The sequence below is a fragment of the Gorilla gorilla genome, chromosome 4 (assembly GCF_029281585.2).
Source record: "Gorilla gorilla gorilla isolate KB3781 chromosome 4, NHGRI_mGorGor1-v2.1_pri, whole genome shotgun sequence".
Lineage (NCBI taxonomy): Eukaryota > Metazoa > Chordata > Mammalia > Primates > Hominidae > Gorilla > Gorilla gorilla.
In genome coordinates this window covers 106,281,645-106,305,844 of record NC_073228.2, presented here as the reverse complement: position 1 = coordinate 106,305,844, position 24,200 = coordinate 106,281,645, and the positions used below count along the sequence as shown (strand labels likewise).

The window sequence follows — 24,200 nt, the reverse complement described above, 5'->3', positions numbered from 1 at the left end:
AAATTATAGTAAATCCATACCATGAAATTCTATCATGCATGGTACTATCATAAAGGTAGCCAAAATGAATTAAGTGTGATGTTTTCTAAGGTTAAATGAGCAAGGTAAACAAATATCCACAATTTCTACTTAAATACTTAGAGTACAATTTTTGTAGCTGGATGACAGTGTCCTATATATTATGTAATAAAAATATGCTGATCAAAGAATGTTAAAGGTATGTTTGTCAGTGTTTCCACTCCACCCTTAGCTTTCAGCAGGTCCTGTATGCTTGCACCACAGGTAGGGTTTCCCTCTGCTCTCTTGACTCACCTATATTGGTGGAGTGCTGTTTTTTCACTCATGCAAAACTCCTCGTCGAGGCAGAAGCTAGGTTGTCCCTGGTCCAGCCTCAATTTTGGACATGCCCTGAATGCCTGAACCTCAAGTTTGGGCTTTGCCTTGTTTCAGTGGGGTTCTTGGGAAGAAATGAAGTTCCTGCTCCTCTCTTTTTGGCAAACTGTTTTATTTCTATCTCTCTCTCTGGTGGCAGTCAATCTTAAGGTAGGCCATAGGACAGGATGGTTTGCTGCTCCTCCTTCAGTGGGTTTTTTCTTCTGTAACAGATAACCTTAGTCACAGACTGGAGGGCATGAGAGTTTCCTGCCTCAATCCCAGAGGCAAAACTGCTTTTGCTTTGGATAGCAGAAGGGTCAGTGGAGGTGGGAGGGCAAGTATTCCTTCTTCTTTCTCAGGGACAGTCTACCACGACCAAATGCTTTCTTCCCTTAAGCAAAGATCTGGTAAATGGGTATAGACTCCCCTTGTTTCTTAGGCTTCTAGGGTTTCTAAACTGTTAAGCTTCCCTTGGCCTTTAAGAATTCATTAAAATTTCAACTGTTTCTATCTTCCTTTATGACTGCTCTTTCTTCCTTCTGTGCTCTTTGAAAAGTAAAATGGTTTGTGTGTCCCATCCTTTTTCTGAGGGGCTTGCTGTCCTTTAGAATCAATTTGCCTAGTTTCTTTACAGCAACCATAGCTATAGAAATGTAGCTCTCTGATAAAAAAAGTATTTTTTCATACTATCCAGCTTTGTTGTTGTTGTTATTATTGGAGTGGGGGTTACATTTTATTTGGCTTTCTACATTCTGGGTAGAAGTAAAATTCCCAGTACCATTCATTTTTAATGGAGTTGTCTTTTCCGCTCTGCACCCAAGCAGTACCTATTCTGGTTTTGAAGCACAAGAATAAGAGCCCACCACTCCCCACTGTCTTTCCTACCTCCTAGGATTCCTGTGGATTTTTTTTTTTTACATTTATTATAATGAAGCAGTGTAGAGTCAAAATCAGGCTTCAGGTCAGTGGTTCTTAATTCTTCTTTCCCTGGTCTACCAGGCCAGCACTATTGGAGCAGCACAAAATCTTGTTGAAGAGCTAAATTGTTTTTGGCAACACAATGTCTAATCCACAGGAGAGAAGATAGTGCCATCTCTCCTGGAAAGTCACCCTCCACATATACATGGCCTAAAGAGCTTATATATCAGCCTAAGAAAAGAAAACCAATAAGAAGTTGCATTTTCATTAAAAAAAGAAAGCCACGTTTCATATCCTACTACTCTTCGCTTACATTCTTTCTCTTCAATAAAGTTTTTATACCTGAAAAAATAATCCTCTGATTCTCGTGCCCTCATTTAAGGTGGAAAATAATAATCTTTTCTGCTCTTGAGTTGGGATAGAGTTTCTAGGGCAATAATTTCTATGTGTAAAACACTTCACTTAAGGACATTCATTCGGACATTGATTTCTGATTTTTGTGCGTCCAAATCTTTTACTGCAGTGAAACTGTTTTTGTTGTTGTTGTTGTTGTTGTTTAATGTCTTCTGCTTTCTCCTGGTCCTTCAACAATTTTCAGGTTGTTTCTAGTGAGATTTTTCAGTTGGAAAGCCACCGTAATAAAGTAAGTCTGGGGAAACTGGGGACGGGCAGTTCCATTTTTTTTTTTTTTCCATGCTTCTGGTGCTCTTTGTCTGTGTTAGCAGTTATGAAAATCTAGTTTTAGTTTTTTTTTTCCTTCCGCACGTGGAAGAAAAGAAGGAAAACAGCCTTGGAAGTCCTCAACCGTCAACCCCCTGGGAGGACGTTTGCCTCCTGCCCTAGGTGAAACGTTCGCTCTGGAGGCTTGGGCTGCAAGAGCCCCTTGTGGCCACCGAGTCCTCCGACGCCCTCGCCAGGCTGGCCTTTGGGTTGGCCCAGGCAGGACGGGCGGCCGAGAGCACTCGGGCCGCGTCGCCAGGAGCCGCCCAGGGTGAGCCATGTTCGAAGGCGTCGCCCGGCACCCTGGGAGCCAGGATGAAGTCTCAAGGGGAGTAGAGCCGCTGGAGGCCGCGCGGGCCCAGCCTGCTAAGGACAGGAGGGCCAAGGGAACCCCGAAGTCCTCGAAGCCCGGGAAAAAACACCGGTATCTGAGACTACTTCCAGAGGCCTTGATAAGGTTCGGCGGTTTCCGAAAAAGGAAAAAAGCCAAGAAGTCCTCAGTTTCCAAGAAGCCGGGAGAAGTGGATGACAGTTTGGAGCAGCCCTGTGGTTTGGGCTGCTTAGTCAGCACCTGCTGTGAGTGTTGCAATAACATTCGCTGCTTCATGATTTTCTACTGCATCCTGCTCATATGTCAAGGTGAGCCTGAAGGAGGCGGTTTGTTGTGGCGAGGGCAGCTGGGGCCGCACTGGCGGAGGCGGGAGAGGGAGTATGGCGGAGGACGCCCTGGGGTGGCCCAGCATGCCTTGGGGTGGCCCAGCCTGAGGCTGCTTTCTGACTTCTCAAGGCGTTGTCGGATCAAAGTTTAGCCACCCAGTGGGTTTACCTTGCCCGCTGCCTAGACATAGCAGATTTATCAAGGAAGGGGAATTGCCATGGAGAAAGAGTAAGGCACGCAGAGCCGGCTGTGCGGGAGACCAGAGTTTTTTTATTGCTCAAATCAGTCTCTCCAGCATTCTGGGATGGGATCAGAGTTTTTAAAGGTAATTTGGCTGGCAGGGGCTCGGGAACTGGGGAGTGCTGATTGGTCAGGTTGGTCGGGGAATCATAGTGTGGTCGAAGTCAGGTTTTCTTGCCATCTTCTGTTCCTGGTTGGGATGGCAGAACTAGTTGACCCAGATTACTTGTCTGGGTGGTGTCAGCTCATCCATCCAGTGCAGGGTCTGCAAAATATCTCAAGCACGGAGCTTAGGTTTTACAATAATGATGTTTTCCCCAGGAGCAATTTGCGGAGGTTCAGACTCTTGGCGCCAGAGGCTGCATGACCCCTAACCTTAATTTCTAATCTTGTAGATAATTTGTTAGTCCTGCAAAGGCAGATTAGTCCCCAGGCAACAAGGGGATCTTTTCAGAAAAGAGCTATTATCAATTTTGTTTCAGAGTCAAACTGTGAAATGAATTCCTTCCCAAAGTTAGTTCCGCCTAAGCCCAGGAATGAACAAGTTTAAAGGTTAGAAGCAAGAAGGAGTGGATTAGGTCCAATCTGTTTCACTGTCATAATTTCCTCATTTATAATTTTTGCAAAGGTAGTTTCAAAAACAGGTTAACCGGCTGGCATGAACTTGGGTGCCTCACCTCCTCCAGAACCTGACTGGCACAGTCCATCCTACACATTGTGGGTGATGAGGGCCTGGCTTCCAGATAGCCAGCTGCAGAGAGGATATTGTTGAGTCATTTATTGTTGTTTGGTCACCAACTCTGAGAAGTTCTGGGTTGAATCACCTGGAGTTTAAAATAAAGTTGAAAACGGTGTCTATGATCATTAAATGGTTTCTGATCCTGCTCACAAATTTGCGACATTCTGGCTCAGCCACTCTCTATTGGATCTTTTTTCCTCATCTATGAATTTATACAAGAGAACCTAAACTTGAGGTTGTTATTTTTGCCCACATATTTTGAAGAAGGTGAATTTGAACACTTTAGCCCTGGCATGCTTCTCTACTTGACCACAGCTCTCACCTCCCCTATTACATCAAGATTCTTTACTAGCCTCTTTTCAATGATGGCATTGGAATTTGACAAACCTGTTCTCTTTTTTGCTCTAAGATGCTAGGTCTAAATAAGTGCAATCAAAAGGCTGTATGTTGTAAGACCCATACTAGAAAAACAAATAAATTGTCATCGAGTTTGTCTTGAGATTATCAAAGAAGTTTCTTAGAAGAACAAGCATTTGAACTATGCCTTTATAGTAGGTACAGTTTTAAAAGCCAGAATGAAATTAAAGAGTATTTGTTGAATAGGGAAGCGAGTTAATGAATCGTGTTTTGTTTTAGAAAGGCTTGTTTCACAATGGTGAATGACAAGTTTGGCTGGATAATGGTTTCATCTAGGCACCATAAGGGGGTAATTATATTTATATTATCCATCATGTCTCCTTAGTGACTGAGGTATAGAAGACACTCAGTAAATATGTATTCGATGCATAAATGAATTTTAAAAGGAAGGAAAAGACAGATTATGCCTAGATTATGAAGGCCTTTAAATATCAGACATAATTCTGAAAGGATATAAAAGGTACTTACTTCCCACTATGTTGGGTCATGAGTAAGGTGCTTTGCAAGTATTATCTAATTTAGTTTAATCCCCTTATTAGGTGGGTAATGAGGAGCCATTGAAGGTTTCTGAACAAGTTATGGACAGTATATGGTTTTTAGCTCTGTATCTTAACTGACTTCATACAGGTAGTTAGCTCAGTTTGGGTATAATATTGAGTCTTCCATTCATAAAAATGGTATATCTCTTCATTTTTCTATTTGTCAATTGATCTATTTATTATTTTTAGTTACATTGTAAACAATTTTAAAATCATTTCAAACATAAAGAAGGGATACAAAGGCAGTACAAACAATACCTGCTTCCTGTGAGTCAACCAGATTCTTCATGTGTTAACATTTTACCACATTTGTTCCTTCGCCTTCTCTTTCCCTATACATGCCCAGTTTTTCAGACATGGTGCACCACTACTGCTAACTACTCCAGTGTGCAACTTCCCAAAGTGAGACACTCTCTTACATAACCATCGTTCCTCACAGGCAGGAATATCAGTACAATACTACCATCCAATTATGAACTGGTGGTCCCATCCAGATGTTGCCAGCTGTCTCAATATTGTCTCCTTTTCATTTTGGGGCCAAAATTCTATACAGGAACACATGTTGCATTAAGTTGTCATATTTTACAAGTCTTCTTTAATCTGGAACACTTCCTCATACTTTCTTCTTGTTTCTTATGTCCTTGAATGTCTTACAGAGTATGGTTTTTTTGTAGTGCAGGATGAGCTTCAATCTGGGTCTGTTTGATGTTTTCTTATGACCAGACTCAGGCCTTTTTTCCCTCCCTTCCTCTCTTCTTCTCCCTTTCCCTCCATCCTTCCTTCTGATTTATTTAGATATAATTTATGTACAATAAAATTCACTTTTCAAAGTATGTTATTCAATGAGTTTTAGTAAATATGTACAGACATGAAACCACCAGTGCAATCAATTTTATTTTTTATTATTTATTTATTTAATTAATTTTGAGACTGCCTCTGCTGAGTGAGTCTTGCTCTTGTCGCCCACGCTGTAGTGCAATGATGTGATCTCGGCTCACTGCAACCTCCGCCTCCTTGGTACAAGTGATTCTCCTGCCTCAGCCTCCCAAGTAGTAGGGATTACAGGTGCCCGCCACAATGCCCGGCTAATTTTTTTGTATTTTTAGTAGAGATGGGGTTTCACCGTATTGGCCAGGCTGGTCTCAAACTCCTGACTTCCGGTGATCCGCCCACCTCAGCCTCCCAAAGTGCTGGAATTACAGGCATAAGCCACCGTGCCCAGCCAATGCAATCAATTTTAGAAACTTTCCATCACACTAAAATTTTCTTCATGCCCCTTTGCAGTCACTTCCTGCTCCTACCTCCTACCTTAGGTGACCTTGACCTACTTTCTGTCATTAGAGTCTTACATTTCCTAGAATTTAATATACATGGAATCATACAGTTTCTGGGTTTTTTGTTTCTGGCTTCTTTTAATAGCTTGATGGTTTTGAGATTCATTCATGTTTTTGTGTGTATTGACAGTTTGCTCTTTTTTATTATGAATAGTATCATTGAATGGAATTTTATCCACTATATCCACTCAGTAGTTGATGGACATTTGGGTTGTTTCTATATTTTTTTGACTACTATAAATAATGCTGTTAAGAGGAATTGCATATACATATTTGTGTGGACATACATTTTTGTTTCTGTTGGATAGATAACTAGGAATATAATTGCTGGGCTGTGTAAGTATTTAAGTGTACCTGCTAGAAACTGCCAAATTACAAAGTGGCTGTACCATTTGCGATCCTGCCCGTCAGCAATATATGGGTTCCAGTTCCACATTCTTATTAATAGTTGGTATTGTCAGTTCTTAAACTTTGAGCTATTCCAGTGATTGTATAATGGGATCTCATTGTGATTTTAATTTGCATTTCCCCAATGACCAATTGTCTCAAACATCTGTTTATATGCTTTTTATCCATTTGTATGTCTTTTTTTGTGAAGTGCCCTTTAATAAATTGGGTTGTTTCTCTTATTACTGAGTGTTCTTTATATAATCTGGATGCAAGCCTTTTGTTGAATAAATATTTACTAATATTTTCTCCCAATCCGTGGCTTTTTAATATTTTTCTGTGTCTTTTTGACAAAGAAAGGATTCAACTTTCAACTTTGATGAAGTATAACTTATTAATGTTTTAAATGATTCATTCTTTTTGGCTTCTATCATAGAAACTATTGCCTAACTCAGTGTCATGAAGGTTTTCTACTTTGCTTTTCTTCTAGAGGTGTTATAGTTTAGCTCTCATGTTTAGGTCTCTGATCCATTTTGAATGAACTGTTTTGGTGTATGGAAAGGATCAAGTTTTAAATTTTTTTCATATAGAAAAAATGCTTTATTCCAGTATAGTTTATTGAAAACAGTGCCCTTTAATCTATTGAATTATCTTGATACTTTTGTGGAAGTTCTGATCTCTTTCTGAGTCTATTTCGAACCTTTCTATTCAGTTCTATTTTCCTAATACATCTATACTTATGCAAATATTATATTGCATTGGTTACTGTAGCTTTATTATATGCATTAAAATCAGGTATCCTTTCGACTTCATTCCTTTTAAAAGTTGTTTTGGCTATTCTAGATCTTTGCTTTTCCATATAAATTTTAGAATAAACTTGTCAATTTCTTTTAAAAAGTTACTAAGATTTTGTTGAGTCTATAAATTTGGAGAAAATTGACCTCAACGATATTAAGTGTCCTCATGACTGAACATGCTGGATATATCATCTTAATTTACATCTTCTATCCTGCATCTTTGTTCAATTAACCTATTATGTTACAGAAGTCATTTTTTTGCAGACTCCTTAGGATTTTTTAGTATACATTATTATATCATCTGTGAATAAGGACAGTTTTACTTCTTCCCAATCTGGATGCTTTTTGTTAGGGTTTGTCACTTTATTCCACTGGCTAGGCTCCCTGGTACAATAGTCAATAGAAATTAGGAAAAGCAATGTTCATTGATATTTTTCTGATTTTTAGATAGAAAAAATTCAGCCTTTCACAGTTAAATATGTTAACTGTAGGTTTTATTTTTTAAGATGCCTTTTATCAGTTTAAGGATATCTCTTATTAGTTTGCTGAGAATTTTTTGTCATTAATTGGTGTTGAATTTTATCACGTGCTTTTTCCTGCCTCTATTGAGATGTTCATAAGGAAAAATTTGTTGTATTAATATGATATATTGCGTTTTTTAATATTTGGATATTTGACAAACCTTGCATTCCTAGGATAAGCCCTTTTTATTGGATTATTGTCTTTTTCTGCGTATTGCTGGACTTAATTTGCCAAAATTTTGTTAAAAATTTTTGTTTCTATGAGAGTATTGTTCTACAGTTTTCTTAGAGTGTTTTTGTCTGTCTTTAGTAACAGGTAATAGTAGTTTCACTAAATTAATTGGGATGTTTTTCTCCTTCTTATCTTTCCTCCTCATTTTTTCTGAAAGAGTTTGTGCAGCATTATGTACCCTTTGTGTAGTATTTTTTTTTTAATACACTTTAAGTTCTAGGGTACATGTGCACAATGCACAAACCTGTCAGACAGAGACATTTAAGTCTGCAGAGGTTTCTGCTGCCTTTTGTTTGGCTATGCCCTGCCCCCAGAGGTGGAGTCTACAGAGGCAGGCAGACCTCCTTGAGCAGTGGTGGGCTCCACCCAGTTAGAGCTTCCCAGCTGCTTTGTTTACCTACTCAAGCCTCAGCAATGGCGAGTACCCCTTCCCCAGCCTCGTTGCCACCTTGCAGTTTGATCTCAGACTGCTGTGCTAGCAATGAGCGAGGTTTTGTGGGCATGGGACCCTCTGAGCCAGGAGCGGGATATAATCTTCTGGTGTGCCCTTTGCTACATTGGAAAAGCGCAGTATTAGGGTGGGAGTGACCCGATTTTCCAGGTGCCATCTGTCACCGCTTCCCTTTGCTAGGAAAGGGAATTCTCTGACCCCTTGCGCTTCCCAGGTGAGGCAATGCCTCCCCTGCTTCGGTTCACACTCAGTGGGCTGCACCCACTGTCCTGTCCCAACTGTCCAACGAGCCCCAGTGAGATGAACCCGGTACCTCAGTTGGAAATGCAGAAATCACCTGTCTTCTGTGTTGCTCACGCTGGGAACTGTAGACTGGAGCTGTTCCTATTCGGCCATCTTGGAAGTGCACCCATTGAGTATTTTCTTGACCCTATCCAGTCTACTGAGGAGGTCATCAAAGACATTTTTTTTCATTTCTGCTGCAGTGTTTCTGATTTCTCACATTTTATTTTGATTCCTTCTTAGAGTTTCCATCTCTCTCCTTACATTACTTATCTGTTGTTGCATATTGTCCATTCTTTCCAATAGAGTCCTGATATGGTTTGGATTTGTGTCCCTGCCCAAATCTTATGTTGACTTGTCATCCCCAATGTTGGAGGAGGGTCCTGGTGGGAAGTGATTGGATCACGGGGGCAGATTTCCCCCTTGCTGTTTTGTGATAGTGAGTTCTCAAGAGATCTGGTTGTTTAAAAGTGTACAGCACTTCCCCTTCACTCTCTTCCTCCTTCTCTGGCCATGTAAGATGTGACTGCTTTCGCTTCACTTTCCACAATGATTGTAAGCTTCCTGAGGCCTTCCTGAGGCCTTCCTGAGGCCTTCCTGAGGCCTCCCTGAGGCCTCCCCAGCCATGCTTTCTGTACAGCCTGCAGAACTGTTGAGGGGTGACAGCGTGCTGGCAGTCCTCACAGCCCTCGCTCGCTCTCTGCGCCTCCTCCACCTTGGCGCCCACTCTGGCCGTGCTTGAGGAGCCCTCCAGCCTGCCGCAGCTCCATGGGAGCCCCTTTCTGGGCTGGCCAAGGCCGGAGCCATCTCCCTCAGCTTGCAAGAAGGTGTGGAGGGAGAGGCACGGGCGGGAACCGGGGCTGCGCACCACGCTTGCGGGCCAGCGCGAGTTCTGGGTGGGCGTGGGCTCAGTGGGCCCCGAACTCGGAGCCGCCGGGCCACCCGCAAGCCCCAGGCAGTGAGGGGCTTAGCACCTGGGCCAGCAGCTGCTTTGTTCAATTTCTCGCGGGGCCTTAGCTGCCTCCCTGTGAGGCAGCGCTGGGGACCTGCAGCCCACCATGCCTGAGCCTCCCCCAACCTCCGTGGGCTCCTGTGTGGCGCAAGCCTCCCCAACGAGTGCCGCCCCCTGCTCCATGGTGCCCAGTCCCATCGACCACCCAAGGGCTGAGGAGTGCGGGCGCACCGTGCAGAACTGGCAGGCAGCTCCACCTGCAGCCGCGGTGGGGGATCCACTGGGTGAAGCCAGCTGGGCTCCTGAGTCTGGTGGGGACTTGGAGAACCTTTATGTCTAGCTAAGGGATTGTAAATACACCAATCAGCACTCTGTATCTAGCTCAGGGTTTGTAAACACACCAATCAGCACCCTGGGTCTAGCTCAGGGTTTGTGAATGCATCAGTGGACACTCTGTATCTAGCTACTCTACTCTTGTGGGGACTTGGAGAACCTTTGTGTGGACACTGTGTATCTAGCTAATCTAGTGGGGACATGGAGAACCTTTGTGTCTAGCGCAGGGATTGTAAACGCACCAATCAGCGCCCTGTCAAAACAGACCACTCCGCTCTCTGTAAAATGGACCAGTCAGCAGGATGTGGGTGGGGCCAGATAAGATAATAAAAGCAGGCTACGGGAGCCAGCTGTGGCAACCCCCTGGAGTCCGCTTCCACGCTGTGGAAGCTTTGTTCTTTCACTCTCTGCAGTAAATCCTACTGCTGCTCACTCTTTGGGTCCACACTGCCTTTATGAGCTGTAACACTCACCGCGAAGGTCTGCAGCTTCACTCCTGAAGCCAGTGAGACCACGAACCCACCAGGAGGAACGAACAACTCCAGATGTGCCGCCTGAAGAGCTGTAACACTCACCATGAAGGTCTGCAGCTTTGCTCCTGAGCCAGCGAGACCACAAACCCACCAGAAGGAAGAAACTCGGAACACACCCGAACATCAGAACAAACAAACTCCGGACACGCCGCCTTTAAGAACTGTAACACTCACCGTGAGGGTCCGCGGTTTCATTCTTGAAGTCAGTGAGACCAAGAACCCACCAATTCCAGACACACTGTGAGTCAATTAAACCTCCTTTCCTTATAAATTATCCAGTCTCAAGTAGTTCTTTATAGCAATGTGAAAATGGACTAATACATGTCTTTAGCATATTGATCATAGTTATTTTATTTTTTAATTGACATATAATAATTGTACATACATATGGGATAAAATGTAGTATTTCAATTTATGTTTATATTGTGTAATGATCAAATCGGTATAATTAGCAAATCCTTTGCCTCATATATTTATCATTCCTTTGTGGTGAGAACATTCAAAATGCTCTCTTATAGCTATTTTGAAGTATACAGTACATTATTGTTAACAGGGTGACTCTAGTCACCCTACTGTGCAACAGAGCACCAGAATTGATATCTCCTATCTAACTGTAACTTAGTACTCATTGACCAACCTCTGTGCATTCCTCCTTCCACCCTCTCCAGCCTCTAGTAACCATTATTCTACTCTTTACTTCTGTAAGATCAACCTTTTTAGATTATACATATGAGTGAGATCATGCAGTACTTGTCTTTCCATGTCCGACTTATTTCACTTAACATGATGTTCTTTATATATGCTGTAGTAAAAAACAGGATTTTATTCTTTTTTATGGATGAGCAATATTCCATTATGTATATATACCACATTTTCTTCATCCATTCATCTGTCAATGGACACTTAGGTTGGTCCATATTTTAACTATTATGAATATTGCTTCAATAAACATGGGGATGCAAATATTTCTTTGACATACTGATTTTATTTCATTTGAATATATATCCAGTAGCAGAATTGCCGGATCATTTGGTATTTCTATTTTTAGTTTTGAGGAACCTCCATACTGTTTTTATAATGATTATTCTTACATAAATTCCCACCAACAGTGTATAAAGGCTTCCTTTTCTATACATCCTTGCTAATACATATCTTCTGTCTTTTTGATAACAGCCATTGTAACTGGATATCTTATGATTTTGATTTGCATTCCCCTGATGATTAGTGATGTTGAGCATTAAAAAAAATAGATCTGATGATCATTTTTATGTCTTCTTTTGAGAAATGCCTATTCAGGGCTTTTGCCCATTTTTAAATTGGATTATTTGTTTGTTTGTTTGTTTTGCTATTGAACTGTTTGAGTTCCTTAAATATTCTGGGTAATAATTTAAATTTCTGGAAATCCCCCTTTTCCATATGATTCTGTTTTAGAGTTTTCCACTGAGGGTAACGTATGCGATGTTTGGAAGGTTGAAGAGGAGAGGAGAGTCATCCTTCTCCAGAGATGTTTGCAAGCAAATCCTTGCAGGTTTGAGGTTGCGTGTATCCTGCTGAGCACTTAAAAACCACCCACTTTGCTCCTGCAGGCTGATGCAGCTCTTGGGAACTATTGCAGAAGCTCTTGAGCATTGCTCAATTTCTTGATGCCTTTTTGAAGAAAATATAAAGGGGAGAAATAGCAGTGGGGCATACCCCTAACCAAAGGGACTCTAACTTTTATGCTCCTATGCTTTCTATGCTTCTGTCTCCCCTGGCCTACTGGCTGTAACTTCCTGACTTTTTATGTGACTTCCTCAATCTTCTGTCTCTCAGTTCTCCCAATATTTGAATGTAAGCCATAATTCTTAAATCCTCATTTTCTAGCATTTTTAGAGTGGGTCTTCTTTTGTATTTGAATGAAAAATGATCAATTTTTTGATAGATGAAATTATTCCTTAAAATGGGAAATCTGGAATTTTTTCTCTGATGTGACTAAATTTGAAGACAGTACTGACCTTGTTGCCAGTGCAAATATGGAACGCTGATATCTCTAGGTTGTAGTAACAACATTATTGCTTAAATTAAATTGACTGAAGTGTCAAGTGTCTGTTAGGCAAGGATTAACTGTTTGGGTTTTCTTCTTCTCCTGAATCTTGTCCCCATAATTTCTCATTGCTTAGTTAGCTCTTTATGCTTTCAAACAGATCTAAAAGTATTTTTTAACTTTCATATTCTCAGCAGAATGAGAGAATTGAATTATTTAGTCTACTATTAATGGAAGTGTAATCAACAGGTCAGGGAACTATATCAAAGGGAGTTGTTCAAGTGTATCTTAACATGTTACTTTTTAAAATAGAATATTTGGAAACTCATGTGAAAAATATAACAAAACATTAACATTTGATAAATCTAGGAGAATTGTATATTGCTATTTTCTGTGATTTTACTGATTTTTGCTCACCTGATATATAACAGTTTGAAAACATTGAGATTTGTTTTGGTTTGTTTCTCTTTATGTTTTCTTTATTTTCTCATTTTATTTATTTAACCCTATGTCAGTTAATACTTAATATAATGATAGTTATTGTATTGGAATTATACTCTTTATCCTTATAAAATTTTCCCTTACTTTGTTTAATTAATTGCCTTATTGTAGGGGAACATATTTACTACTTAACCGGTTGACTATATGCTTTATGTGAAACAGCTCCCGTTTATGCCAGCTGTCCCATTTTTCATTGCAATTTTCTCCCTTTTTACTAAGTATTATTATTAGTAGTTTATTTAAACAAGCTGGGATGGATTTAGTTGGTCCTAACTTTGTGCTTTTAGATTCTGCCTTGGTCTTGTTTTACAGTGGTTAAAAAATTTGTGTGCTGAACACAATTCTTACTTTGACACAGAGTAAGATCTAAAAGACAACCAGCAATAACCTGTCTTTCTTTCTAGACCTTGTCCACATGTAGTGTTAATGAAAATTCCTTTCAGGGACAGTGTGATGTGCATTTCTTGAAAAATGAAGTAATGTTGGATCTAGTCTCTAAAATTAACTCCACCCAATTTTGAGTGGTTGGGCAAGCATTTGATGCGGCTGGTTCTGCCACCCACTTGGTATATTAGCCAGATTTGTGATGGTCCATGCTGCGACTTGCAAGATACATGAAGTCACCAGACTACCTGTTGGTAGGGTCAGTGGGAAGCATTAGACATAATAGATTAGCTTTACTTAAAGTATCTGTAGGAAACAGTGGCAGAAGAGTAAAGTCACAGAGTGCATAATAGTCTAAGCACACTTTGTACTACGGTATTTTCATTTATCATATAGTGCATATAACCATCATTTTATGATTTTGTTATTTGGTAATGCTTTTTTACTTTCTAGTATACCTTTTTTGGCACCATGACATCAAAAATGGCATGTGCTATTCTTAAGCAAATTGATGAAGACTTGTACATTGTTTACATTTACTATTTATCAAAGGCCATAGTGATATTACTGACCACATAAAAACCCGAAGACATAAATCTGCTGAAGTTAATGGTGATTTTAGGAGACTACAGCTGAAAAAGATAACACATGCAGCTGCAAAAGGCTTATTTACAAAACATTTCGTGAAGTATGATTTTTTCATCTAGATTTAACTGTTCTAGTTTAATTTTACTCATTTTCAATTCCAAATTTTTATATTCACGTATGAAAATTAAAATAATAGCTGTAAATGAATTCACCCCATTAGCAGAAGGACAGTTTTTCAAATTGTTAAATAATGCCAGCTTTATATCAGTACCATCGGGAACTTCAAATAGAAAATAAATTAACTCAAATAATAATTTGTTTTTTGTGAAATTAAAGGAAAGTTTTCGAAGTTCATTCTGTTGAAGATAAACACCTGATATTAATGTGAATACTATATTTTTAAATTTTCATTTTTGAAGATACAATTATTTATTTCTGTAACGATATTTACACGAATTTTTGGGTAGAGAATCATAGTAAAGACATTGTACTTATGGTACTAGGAAAGCAGTGAAGCAGAAATGTGCTTGGAATTGGTACACAAACAATTCCTAATTGTATCCTAAGAAAATATAATATTTAACATCAACATTTACAAACATTTATTCATGTTCAAGTTTTTATGTATTAATACTTCATCTTATTGGTATACATTGCCTTTCTTTGTCTCCTGGAAACAACAGACTTCACAAATGTTGGACTTTTTTTCATTATTTTATAAATTAACCTCAGTTGATTTATGATTTTGAACTGTTTTATAAATAAATTCTCTAATTTGCAGTTGTACTTTTATTTAAAAGCAGCTGAAAATCTTCCATTAAAGTATTCAATGAATGAATCACCATACTTCTAAAATATTAGAAGCTTTTGTTGAATTTTAATTATTGAAAACAAAGCTTAAAAATGGGAAGATACTAAAATGCATCCCTCCAAAACTAAGAGAGGAACTAAACAAACTATGAGAGCTTGAGTAGCATACAAGATTTATTTTAGAAATCCTTTAATTGTGCTTTGTACAAATTTTTATTTTGGGAAAGAATCTTTGGATAGTTCCTTTGTTCTAACTAGGCAAATTTATACTTTGTAAATTGAATTGAATGAACTTAAGTAGACCTATAGCTTTACATAGCTAAATGAAACAAAGTAATCATAAATAGAGACAACTTATTTGAAGAGTTTTGTCTTGTAAAATATTTTTCAAAGAAATATTCTCTGAATGAAATATTTTGGTTGAAATAGTTTAATATGAAAATATAATTGAGAACATCCTTCATTTAACAGTGCTTGTTTTTGAGCTTACTAGACACTTACACACTTGTAGAGAGTTTTTATCAATTAAAATATCATTTTCTACAGTGACATGTCAATAGAGGTTGTAATAACTTCAAATTTATTAACTATGTATTGGAAGCCCCTAAGACCACAGTCAGGCTAAATGATTCCCTAGGACTTCACAGGACTTAAAATAAGCTCTTGGTTATGGTTTATTACAGTGAAAGGATACAGATTAAAATCAGCTGAGGGAAAAGGCACATGGGATGAAGTCTGGAAAAAAACAGGCGCAAGTTTTCATGTGTCCTCTCCCGGTGGAATCACATGGACATGCTTATTTCTCCCAACACGTGTGATAACACATCCAAAGTGTTACTAACCAGGGAAGCTTACATGAGCCTTCATGGTCAGGGTTTTTCTGTCAGTCATGTAGGCATGCAACACCTCTGTGACTAACCTCAGGTACTCAGACTCCACACCCACACCCCATGACAAGAAAGATCTTCACCATAAATCACATTGTTAGCATAAACTGTGTGATCAAACTGGTACAATATGGCCCAAGGCCTCTGCCATATAAAAACATTGTTATTGGATAGAATATTCCAAGGGCTTAGAGCTTTTCTCCTGGGAGCCACTGAAGAGCCAGTCCTGAAGTCAGGCCTTTTATTTTATTTATTTATTTATTTATTTATTTATTTATTTATTTATTTATTTTTGAGATGGAGTTTCACTCTTGTTGCCCAGACTGGAATGCAATGGCGCAATCTCAGCTCACCACAACCTCTGCCTCCCAGGTTCAAATGATTCTCCTGCCTCAGTCTCCCAAATAGCTGGGATTACAGGCAGATGCCACCAAGCCTGGCTAATTTTGTATTTTCAGTAGAGATGGGGTTTCTCCATGCTGGTTAGGCTGGTCTCGAACTCCCGACCTCAGGTGATTCGCCCGCCTCAGCCTCCCAAAGTGCTGGGATTACAGGCATGAGCCATGCTCCTGGCCAGGCCTTTTTAAAACAACCCAGTCCTGTTCAGTTAACCCTTCACTGCAAAACTATAAAAAGCAACTTTAATATATTGCACCTAACTTTGTAAAAACTACTAAAATATATTTTTCAGAAAAGATATGAATCACATTTTATTAAGGATAGTATGGCTAAGAAACTGGTTAAAGTATGTGTTTATTAATAATCTTTTTTAAAAATTCTGATATATAACATAAAAATGCTTGGAAATGTTTTAAGTAAACTTTTTCAGCTTCACCAATGTAATAAAAGTAATTTATCTATAATTACAAAAATAATATGACCTTTTTTTTTGACAGAGTCTCCCTCTGTCGCCCAGGCTGGAGTGCAGTGGCCCAATCTTGGCTCACTGTAAACCTCTGCCTCCTGGGTTCAAGCAATTCTTATGCCTCAGCCTCCCTGAGTAGCTGAGATTACAGGCACCCGCCACCACGCCTGGCTAATTTTTGTATTTTTAGTATATACAGGGTTTCACCATGTTGGTCAGGCTGGTTTAGAACTCCTGATCTCAGGTATCCACCCATCTCGGCCTCCCAAACTGCTGGGATTACAGGTGTGAGCCACTGCACCCAGCCAGTAATATGACTTTTGATATAATATTCTGTACCAGTCATTGAACCAGGAGAAACAAAACAAAACAAACTAACGAACCCTCAAAGATGGAAATCTGGAATTAGCTGTCTGACATGATTGGGCTTGGAGCCAATGAAAACAGTGATATTTGTGCCTGTGAATTATGGTTCACTAGAAATCCATGGCATGTAGCGACAAAAAGAGTCATTTAAATTATTGTCTAGGATAAAGTTCTTATTGAAGGCAAGACATTGAAAGAGAAAATAGCTGCTGCAATTGACTCTTGTGGTGGAACCTTTAACTGCATTGAAAAGTTTACAGAAGGAAAATGAAAAGTTGAGGGTATGGTTAGAAAATGTGTGAGCTTCTCTCATAGTTTCATAAGAAACTCTTATTATTTTTAGCCACATATTTTTGGTCAATACTAACTCTAACTCACAGGTGGCAGAATTGCAACATAAGTTGAACTCAAACTCACCAGATCACTTCTGTGGGAGTTGGGGCATTGATTTGAGAAAAAAGAAACCCTGAGAATTAGGATAAAGTCATCTGGGTGAAATTTGGTGAACCTGAGAAACATGAAACCCCAAATCCTGTACCTTCTTTGCCAGTAGGAACAATTATTCCTCTTATATCTGAAGAGAAACAGTTCCTTGCTTGAAGACGTTGAATTGGCCTCACCTGAGTTAAAGGAACGCTAATTCCCCTTATAAACGATCCCATACCCCATTGCTGCCAGACTCATAACTCAAATCAGATCCAGCCTTCCCAGAATGATTAACATAAAATCTATCCTATGAGAAAATATTCTATATACCAAAAATTGCTTGCCACTTCAGTAGTAGTTCTAGACACCAATTGGTTTGGAGTATATGGAACACTCTGTCTTCCAAAATGAAGGAAAAGTGTGTGTTATTGTACCACTCACTATTAAGAAAGAGGCACACTTTTTGGTGAGCCTCTGTGATTTTTCAATGGTAGAAGTATGCTATGGTAGCATTATAGACTTAGGGGAGGCCTTGAAAAGTAGAGGAAAAAGGAAATTCTCCCCGTGGAAAGAACATTGAGCAGTACATCTGATTGTCCATATTGCCAAACATTGCCCAGTGGTTTGACCATTTGGTAATTAGAAAGGCTGTGTAAGTGGTGAGTCTCTCCATATGAGCAGAGTTATCCTATCTGAATGAATGTTCACCAAAAGAAAGCCATTGCACAAGAGGCTCTCAATAATGAAGTAGGTAGATAGATATGAATATTAGCCAGCCTCTTTCCCTAGCCATTCTATCTCTTGTTCAATGGGGTCTTATTTATAGTGACAATTACATCAAGGATGGAGGTTATATAAGAGGTGAATACATGGCCTTACCTTCACCAGAGCTCGTCTGGTTGTTGCACTGCTGAATGCCTGCCTTGCTACCAGGAAGAGTCAATATAATCTAGGTACTGGCTCCATTCCTTAGTGAAACCAACCAGTTACCTGGAGGCAGGTATTATATAGTTCTGGTTCTGTTATGAAGTGGGCAATAATTTCTCCTCACTAAATTAGACATTTATTTGGATATGGGTTCTTCTTTTGTCATCATGGTCCTGCTAACACTACCATAACTGGACTTAATGAATGCCATATAAAGCATTATTACCATATTTACCAATACATTGCTTCTAATTAAGGAACTAATTTTACAGTAAAGAAGTATAGCAGACGGTTCATGTTCATGTAATTCACTGATTTTACTACATATCTCAATAACCAGAACTTTTGGTCTTATAGATAATTATGATGTCTTATTGAAGACTTGGATAAGACTCGTGGTAGTAGACAACATTCAACCACTCCCAGTAGTAAACAAGTTTGTAGTGCTGTCCTATAGGATGGGGTATGTGCTTTGAGAGAACAATCTATGTATGTTATCTGCGATCAAGGGGTAGAAGAGCGAGTGAATAGTAGAAGAAGGAAGTTATGAATATCAACTATAGTCTCATAACCACTTAGAGAAATAAAACTTGTAGCAGCTCTGCATTTCCTCTTACTTGCTTGTCTTGTGGATTCACACACAAATATGTCATATGTACATTTGCGTGTGTATATGTTTATATATGTATATGTTCTGGTTTTTTATTTTCCCTCTTTCTCTCCTTTCCTATTTTATTTTTCTATTAATACTTTATGGAAGGTAGAGAACCATATAAATTAATCTCTAGGTTATAGAATATGCCTCAATCAGAAGGGGAATTAATAACCCCACCTTAGAGATAAACTCAGTTATTAACAGGACTTATTTCCTATATTGGCCATTATCCTCCTTGGCCACATCTAATGTAAAAGTTAAAGAAAATTCTTATCCTGGGTGCAGCAAAGTTTTTATATGTTGTTTCCTGCTGGTATTGGTCTGCTGAAACTAATTGTGGCTCCAAATCTGGCTCGTGGCTTCTTTGGCAATATATTTCCCCTCAAAAATTTAGTTAGGGCTGTGACATATTTGCTTAACTATTGATGGTTACCTTTGCAATTTGGTTTTTAAGTTAAAAAAATCCATTCAGGTTTGTGATTAAACTGAAGGATTAGCATTACACTGAGATAGATATTGTGATTGATTAGACTATGTATCTCTCTTTTTTTGGGAGAAAGTGTGACAGCATTTCTGTAAAATGGTAATTGTGATACATTAGGCAGAAGCATGATGATATTGCTACTTATTTGATATGAAAGTTTAAATATGGGAGGAAGGGTGAAAATGTATACCAAGTAGTCTAAAAGATAAACTCTGCAAGTTATTTGTCTGTTGGCCATGAACTCCATTACTCACTCCTATTTGCAAGGGGAATGGGAAGTCTGAAACCACAATTCCCAGAGTTGCTGGGGCCCAGCTGACTTCGACTTACATGCTGCCAGTGAATCTGTGGCAGCAGATTTGGAAAAGGGCAAAGGGAAGTCTCTTTTCCTTTCTGTTTCTGGTGGTTTTGGCATTAGGAGCAATGCTGGGTGATTAAAGGCTCCTGGATTTATGCTCAGGAATAAATGTGATGCTATCAGCACTATAGAGCCCATGGGCTCTGGCACCTGCAAGGGCATCAAAATCAGCAGGTGAGTTCCCTGTCATAGGAAGACTGTGGGCTCCTGGCTTCCTGCCAAAAAAAAAAAAAGGTAGTGATTGCAGTTCTAACAGCAGCAGCAGCAGCAATAGTAGCAGCAGCCTATGCACCGGTAACTTTGGTTGCATAGATATCATGAATTTTGATTAGTAACCATTTGGACTCCAACTAATATACTACTTTTGTAATCAATCCCTACATCAATTAATTTTGTTTCAAATTCTTAGTGTGATTATGATTACTTTTTTCCTAGTTGGATGTTGAGTGATAGAAATACACATAATATGGTACCATTCATTTCACATTCAAGAACATGAAAAACAATACTTGATATTGTCTAAGGACATATGTATTGTCAAAAATGTTAAAAAGGCTAAAAACTGGTAAACTTTAAATACAGGATACTGATTATGGAGGGGAGGGAGACAAACGAGTTTGGGAAATATGCATTGGGCTTTAACTATTTTGATAATGTTTTATTTTCTATTCTATATGGTAGATAAATAAATATTATATTATTAATGGTTTTAAATTTTTTATAATGTGAAATGCAATACATAAAAACAAAGATCAGTACTAAGTGAGATGACACAGCAATCACTATTCTTTAGAAAATTACTCAGAGAGGTAGTTAAAAAATAGCTTCAAAAATTCAATTAGCGAATGTTTTGTAGAGGTTAAGGCCTATTTATGTTTTAGAAAAGGAATTGTTACATGCTTATAGCTTTTAAACATTCAGAATAATTTAAAATAAACTTACATCATGTAATTTAAATTTTGCTTTGTAATAATCATAATGACCTCTTAAAATGCATATCGTTGTTTTCTCTTTTTCTTTTTACATTTTAGGTGTGGTGTTTGGTCTTATAGATGTCAGCATTGGCGATTTTCAGAAGGAATATCAACTGAAAACCATTGAGAAGTTGGCATTGGAAAAGAGTTATGACATTTCATCTGGCCTGGTAGCAATATTTATAGCATTCTATGGAGACAGAAAAAAAGTAATATGGTTTGTAGCTTCCTCCTTTTTAATAGGACTTGGATCACTTTTATGTGCTTTTCCATCCATTAATGAAGAAAATAAACAAAGTAAGGTAGGAATTGAAGGTAAGGTTTTAAAATATACTGTCATACATCAAATCACTATTCATTCAAACCTTGCTCAAGGAACTTAAAATAGACTGTGATAATTATTTGTCTGTATATCTATCCATCCATCCATTTGATTTATATGACCAAGTTTGCTAATTAACTAATTGTAGCATTCCAGTGGACATATATGTCATCACAGAGGAAGTTAATTATTAATTTTAGTCTATTGATAGAAAACATTTATTTTCAGATGTTGTTCAGTAGGAAGCTCAGTACTGTGATCCCTAGGAGAAGGGAAACAAACAACTTGAATTTTCTTTGAGAAGGGAAGAGTGAATCGATTAGGGGCATTTTTATTATTATCAGGAGCTTGAAGGACCTCCTTGAGTTTATTAATCATGAACTCGAAGTGGGATTTGCATGGTTGTGCAGCCACATCAAGCTTTAACAGTACATGTAGGGAGTGGGAAGAAGAGTTATTTTGAGTAGGGTTGCAGTTTTACCATGGTTTTGCATGATTTGAAAGAGAGCAAGGGAATTAAAAGTATTTAAATGATAGTGAAAGAAGTAAGGACATGAAGGGGACATTGGGATAGTGAAAAGGAGCAGAATCAATGGATTATATACCCTGATGAATTTTAAGGATTGTTGGAATTGGGTTGCTGGAAAGAGTGAGCGGAAAGATAGGGGTAGTTAGAATGTAGATGCTTGAAATTATCATTAGGAAAGGTTTGTAGTTATTATTTTTGACATTTAAAATGTCTAGCTGTATTTGTCTATTCTCAGACTGCTATAAAGAACTACCTGAGACTGGGTAATTTATAAAGAAAGAAGATCTAATTGATTCACAGTTCTGCAGCCTGTACAGGAGGGCTGGGGAGGCCTCAGGAAACTTACAATCATAGTGGAAGTTGAAGGGGAAGCAAGCCTATCTTCACATTGTAGCAGGAGAGAGTGAGCAAAGTGGGGAGTGTTACACACTTTCAAACAACCTGATCATGCGAGAACTCACTCACTATCACGAGAACAGCAAGGGGGAAATCTGCTCCCGTGATCCAGTCACCTCCCACCAGGTCCCTCCCCCAACATTGGGAATTACAGTTCCACATGAGATTAGGGTGGGGACACAGAGCCAAAACATATAACTAGCCAAGGTAGGTGGAGTACAGTGCATAACAGGAAAAAAGTTCAAGGAACTAAGAGGTCAGGGTGTTGGAAATATCACATTGACACTGATATCACAAATTAATATGTCTGTATAAAATTGAAACTTCGGCATTTGAATGACAGTTCTAGAGACTACCTCCCACTTGATATGGAGTCAAAATCATTTCACATGGATACTAAACCAGATGAAAATTTTCATTTGTGTACTGTATTGCAATCTGCACTTTAATAGTGTTTCCACAATATTATTTTAAGAGCATTTTGTTAAATGTCAACCCATGGTTAAATAACCATGGCCAATATAATCTAATAGTATTGCCTGGATCTAACAATCTGCAAACAAATTTAATTACACAAGCATTTACTTAATATGGTTATATAACCATGTGAATAAAAAAAGTATAAGAAATATACTGTGACCTGAAAGATATTAAAATCTAGTGGATGACCACATAATGACTAACTCTAATGGAAAGAAATGTTTACTGTATAATGCCTTGTCCTTATGAACATATGTTCTAAAAGTTAGTGGGTCTAAAATGGGAAATTATTTAATCAGAGTGAGACAAAGTGAATATAAAGATTGTTAAAGAGGTGAACATAAAACTAAACTCAGGAAGTACTCTTTGATAACGCAGATAATCTAGAACATTAGAAATACTTTTAGCCTAGGGTCAAAAGTCAGGGGAACTAGATGCCAAATTTAAGAGGAATATGTGCTATGTCTATGTGCAAATGCATATATATACAAACATATTTATGCACACATATATACAATCATGCATGCACATTTATGTTTTGGTTTATAATATATGCATCTTTTGCAGGATTCCCACACAATTTCTTCCTTTTTTTATTTTTTATTTTGGAGACTGGGTCACAATATGTTGCCCAGGCTTGTCACAATCCTCTCACTTCACCTTTCCTAGTAGCTGGTACTACAGGTGTGTGCTGTGTCTGGCCCAAATTGTATGATGGCATTTTTCTGAGAACATGATGATTGATTGCAGTACTACTACATTCAATGTAAATGAAATGTTAACTAAAAGAAAAAAGCATAATTTTGGAAATAGCTTGTAAAATATTTGATAAAGAATATTGCACATTTGTTGTATGTTTGAGTTCAATTAACAAAAATATAATCATTGTATTTTCAAAAGATATTTGCGAAGAAATAAAGGTTGTCAGTGGTTGCCAGAGCAGTGGTATATCGTTCCAATCAAAATACCTGTCTTTCTTCATCCTTGGGCAGACTGTGCAGGGAATAGCAGGAATGCCTCTTTATATCCTTGGAATAACCTTTATTGATGAGAATGTTGCTACACACTCAGCTGGTATCTATTTAGGCAAGTTTTACCCCCTCTATTACGATTGACCCATTTTGAGTTTTCTTTGAATTTTGGTATGCATATCTAAGCTGATATAGAAGTACTATTGGCCCTTATGATAACATTGTAATAAATGATAATTGGTATGCTAAACCTCCAAATCACATTGATTCACCTAATTCTAAGTAGCTGTTTGAGATTTGAGATTCTAGACAAGTCACCTGAATGTCACTGAAAATATATAGAGCAATTGAAAAAATACGTACTTTCGGCCAGGCATGGTGGCTCATGCCTGTAATCCTAGAACTTTGAGAGGCTTAGGTGGGCAGATCACTTGAGGTCAGTAGTTCAAAACCAGCCTGGCCAACATAGTGAAACCCTGTCTTTACTAAAAATACAAAAAAATTAGCTGGGCATGGTGGTGAGCACCTGTAATCTCAGCTGCTCTGGAGGCTGAGGCAGGAGACTTGCTTAAACCCAGGAGGCAGAGATTGCAGCGAGCCAAGATCGTACCATTGCTGCCTGGGTGACAGAGCAAGACTCCGTCTCAAACAAACAAACAAAAAATACTTTCTTAAGTAATAAAAATTATACTCTTTATGTATATGTATGTACATTTATAAATATGTATATTCATATATGTGTATATATACTTAATTAATAATAGCATACTATCCCTATTTACAATGTCTATGCCACTGTATCCTATAATAAGTAATCCTGGCTATA

At 38.5% G+C, this 24,200-nt stretch overlaps 1 protein-coding gene and 1 long non-coding RNA gene across 4 annotated transcripts in view; one reads left to right on the top strand and one right to left on the bottom strand.

The window, feature by feature from the left end:
- Positions 1 to 2,171, bottom strand: part of LOC129533507 (uncharacterized) — a 44,341-nt gene extending 42,170 nt beyond the window's left edge. For both annotated transcript variants that reach the window (XR_008679782.2, XR_008679780.2), the window contains exon 1: positions 313 to 2,171. This is a non-coding gene — a long non-coding RNA (uncharacterized lncRNA). The remainder of the gene's footprint in view (positions 1 to 312) is intronic.
- Positions 2,119 to 24,200, top strand: part of SLCO6A1 (solute carrier organic anion transporter family member 6A1) — a 127,377-nt gene continuing 105,295 nt past the window's right edge. Inside the window, exons 1-3 of one of the 2 annotated variants that reach the window (XM_019026493.4) lie at positions 2,119 to 2,652; positions 20,734 to 20,991; positions 23,304 to 23,489. In XM_019026493.4, coding sequence (XP_018882038.2) covers positions 2,292 to 2,652; positions 20,734 to 20,991; positions 23,304 to 23,489 — 805 coding nt within the window. In that variant the 5' untranslated portion in view covers positions 2,119 to 2,291. The remainder of the gene's footprint in view (positions 2,653 to 20,733; positions 20,992 to 23,303; positions 23,490 to 24,200) is intronic. The other variant, XM_019026494.4, reaches the window with a different exon arrangement.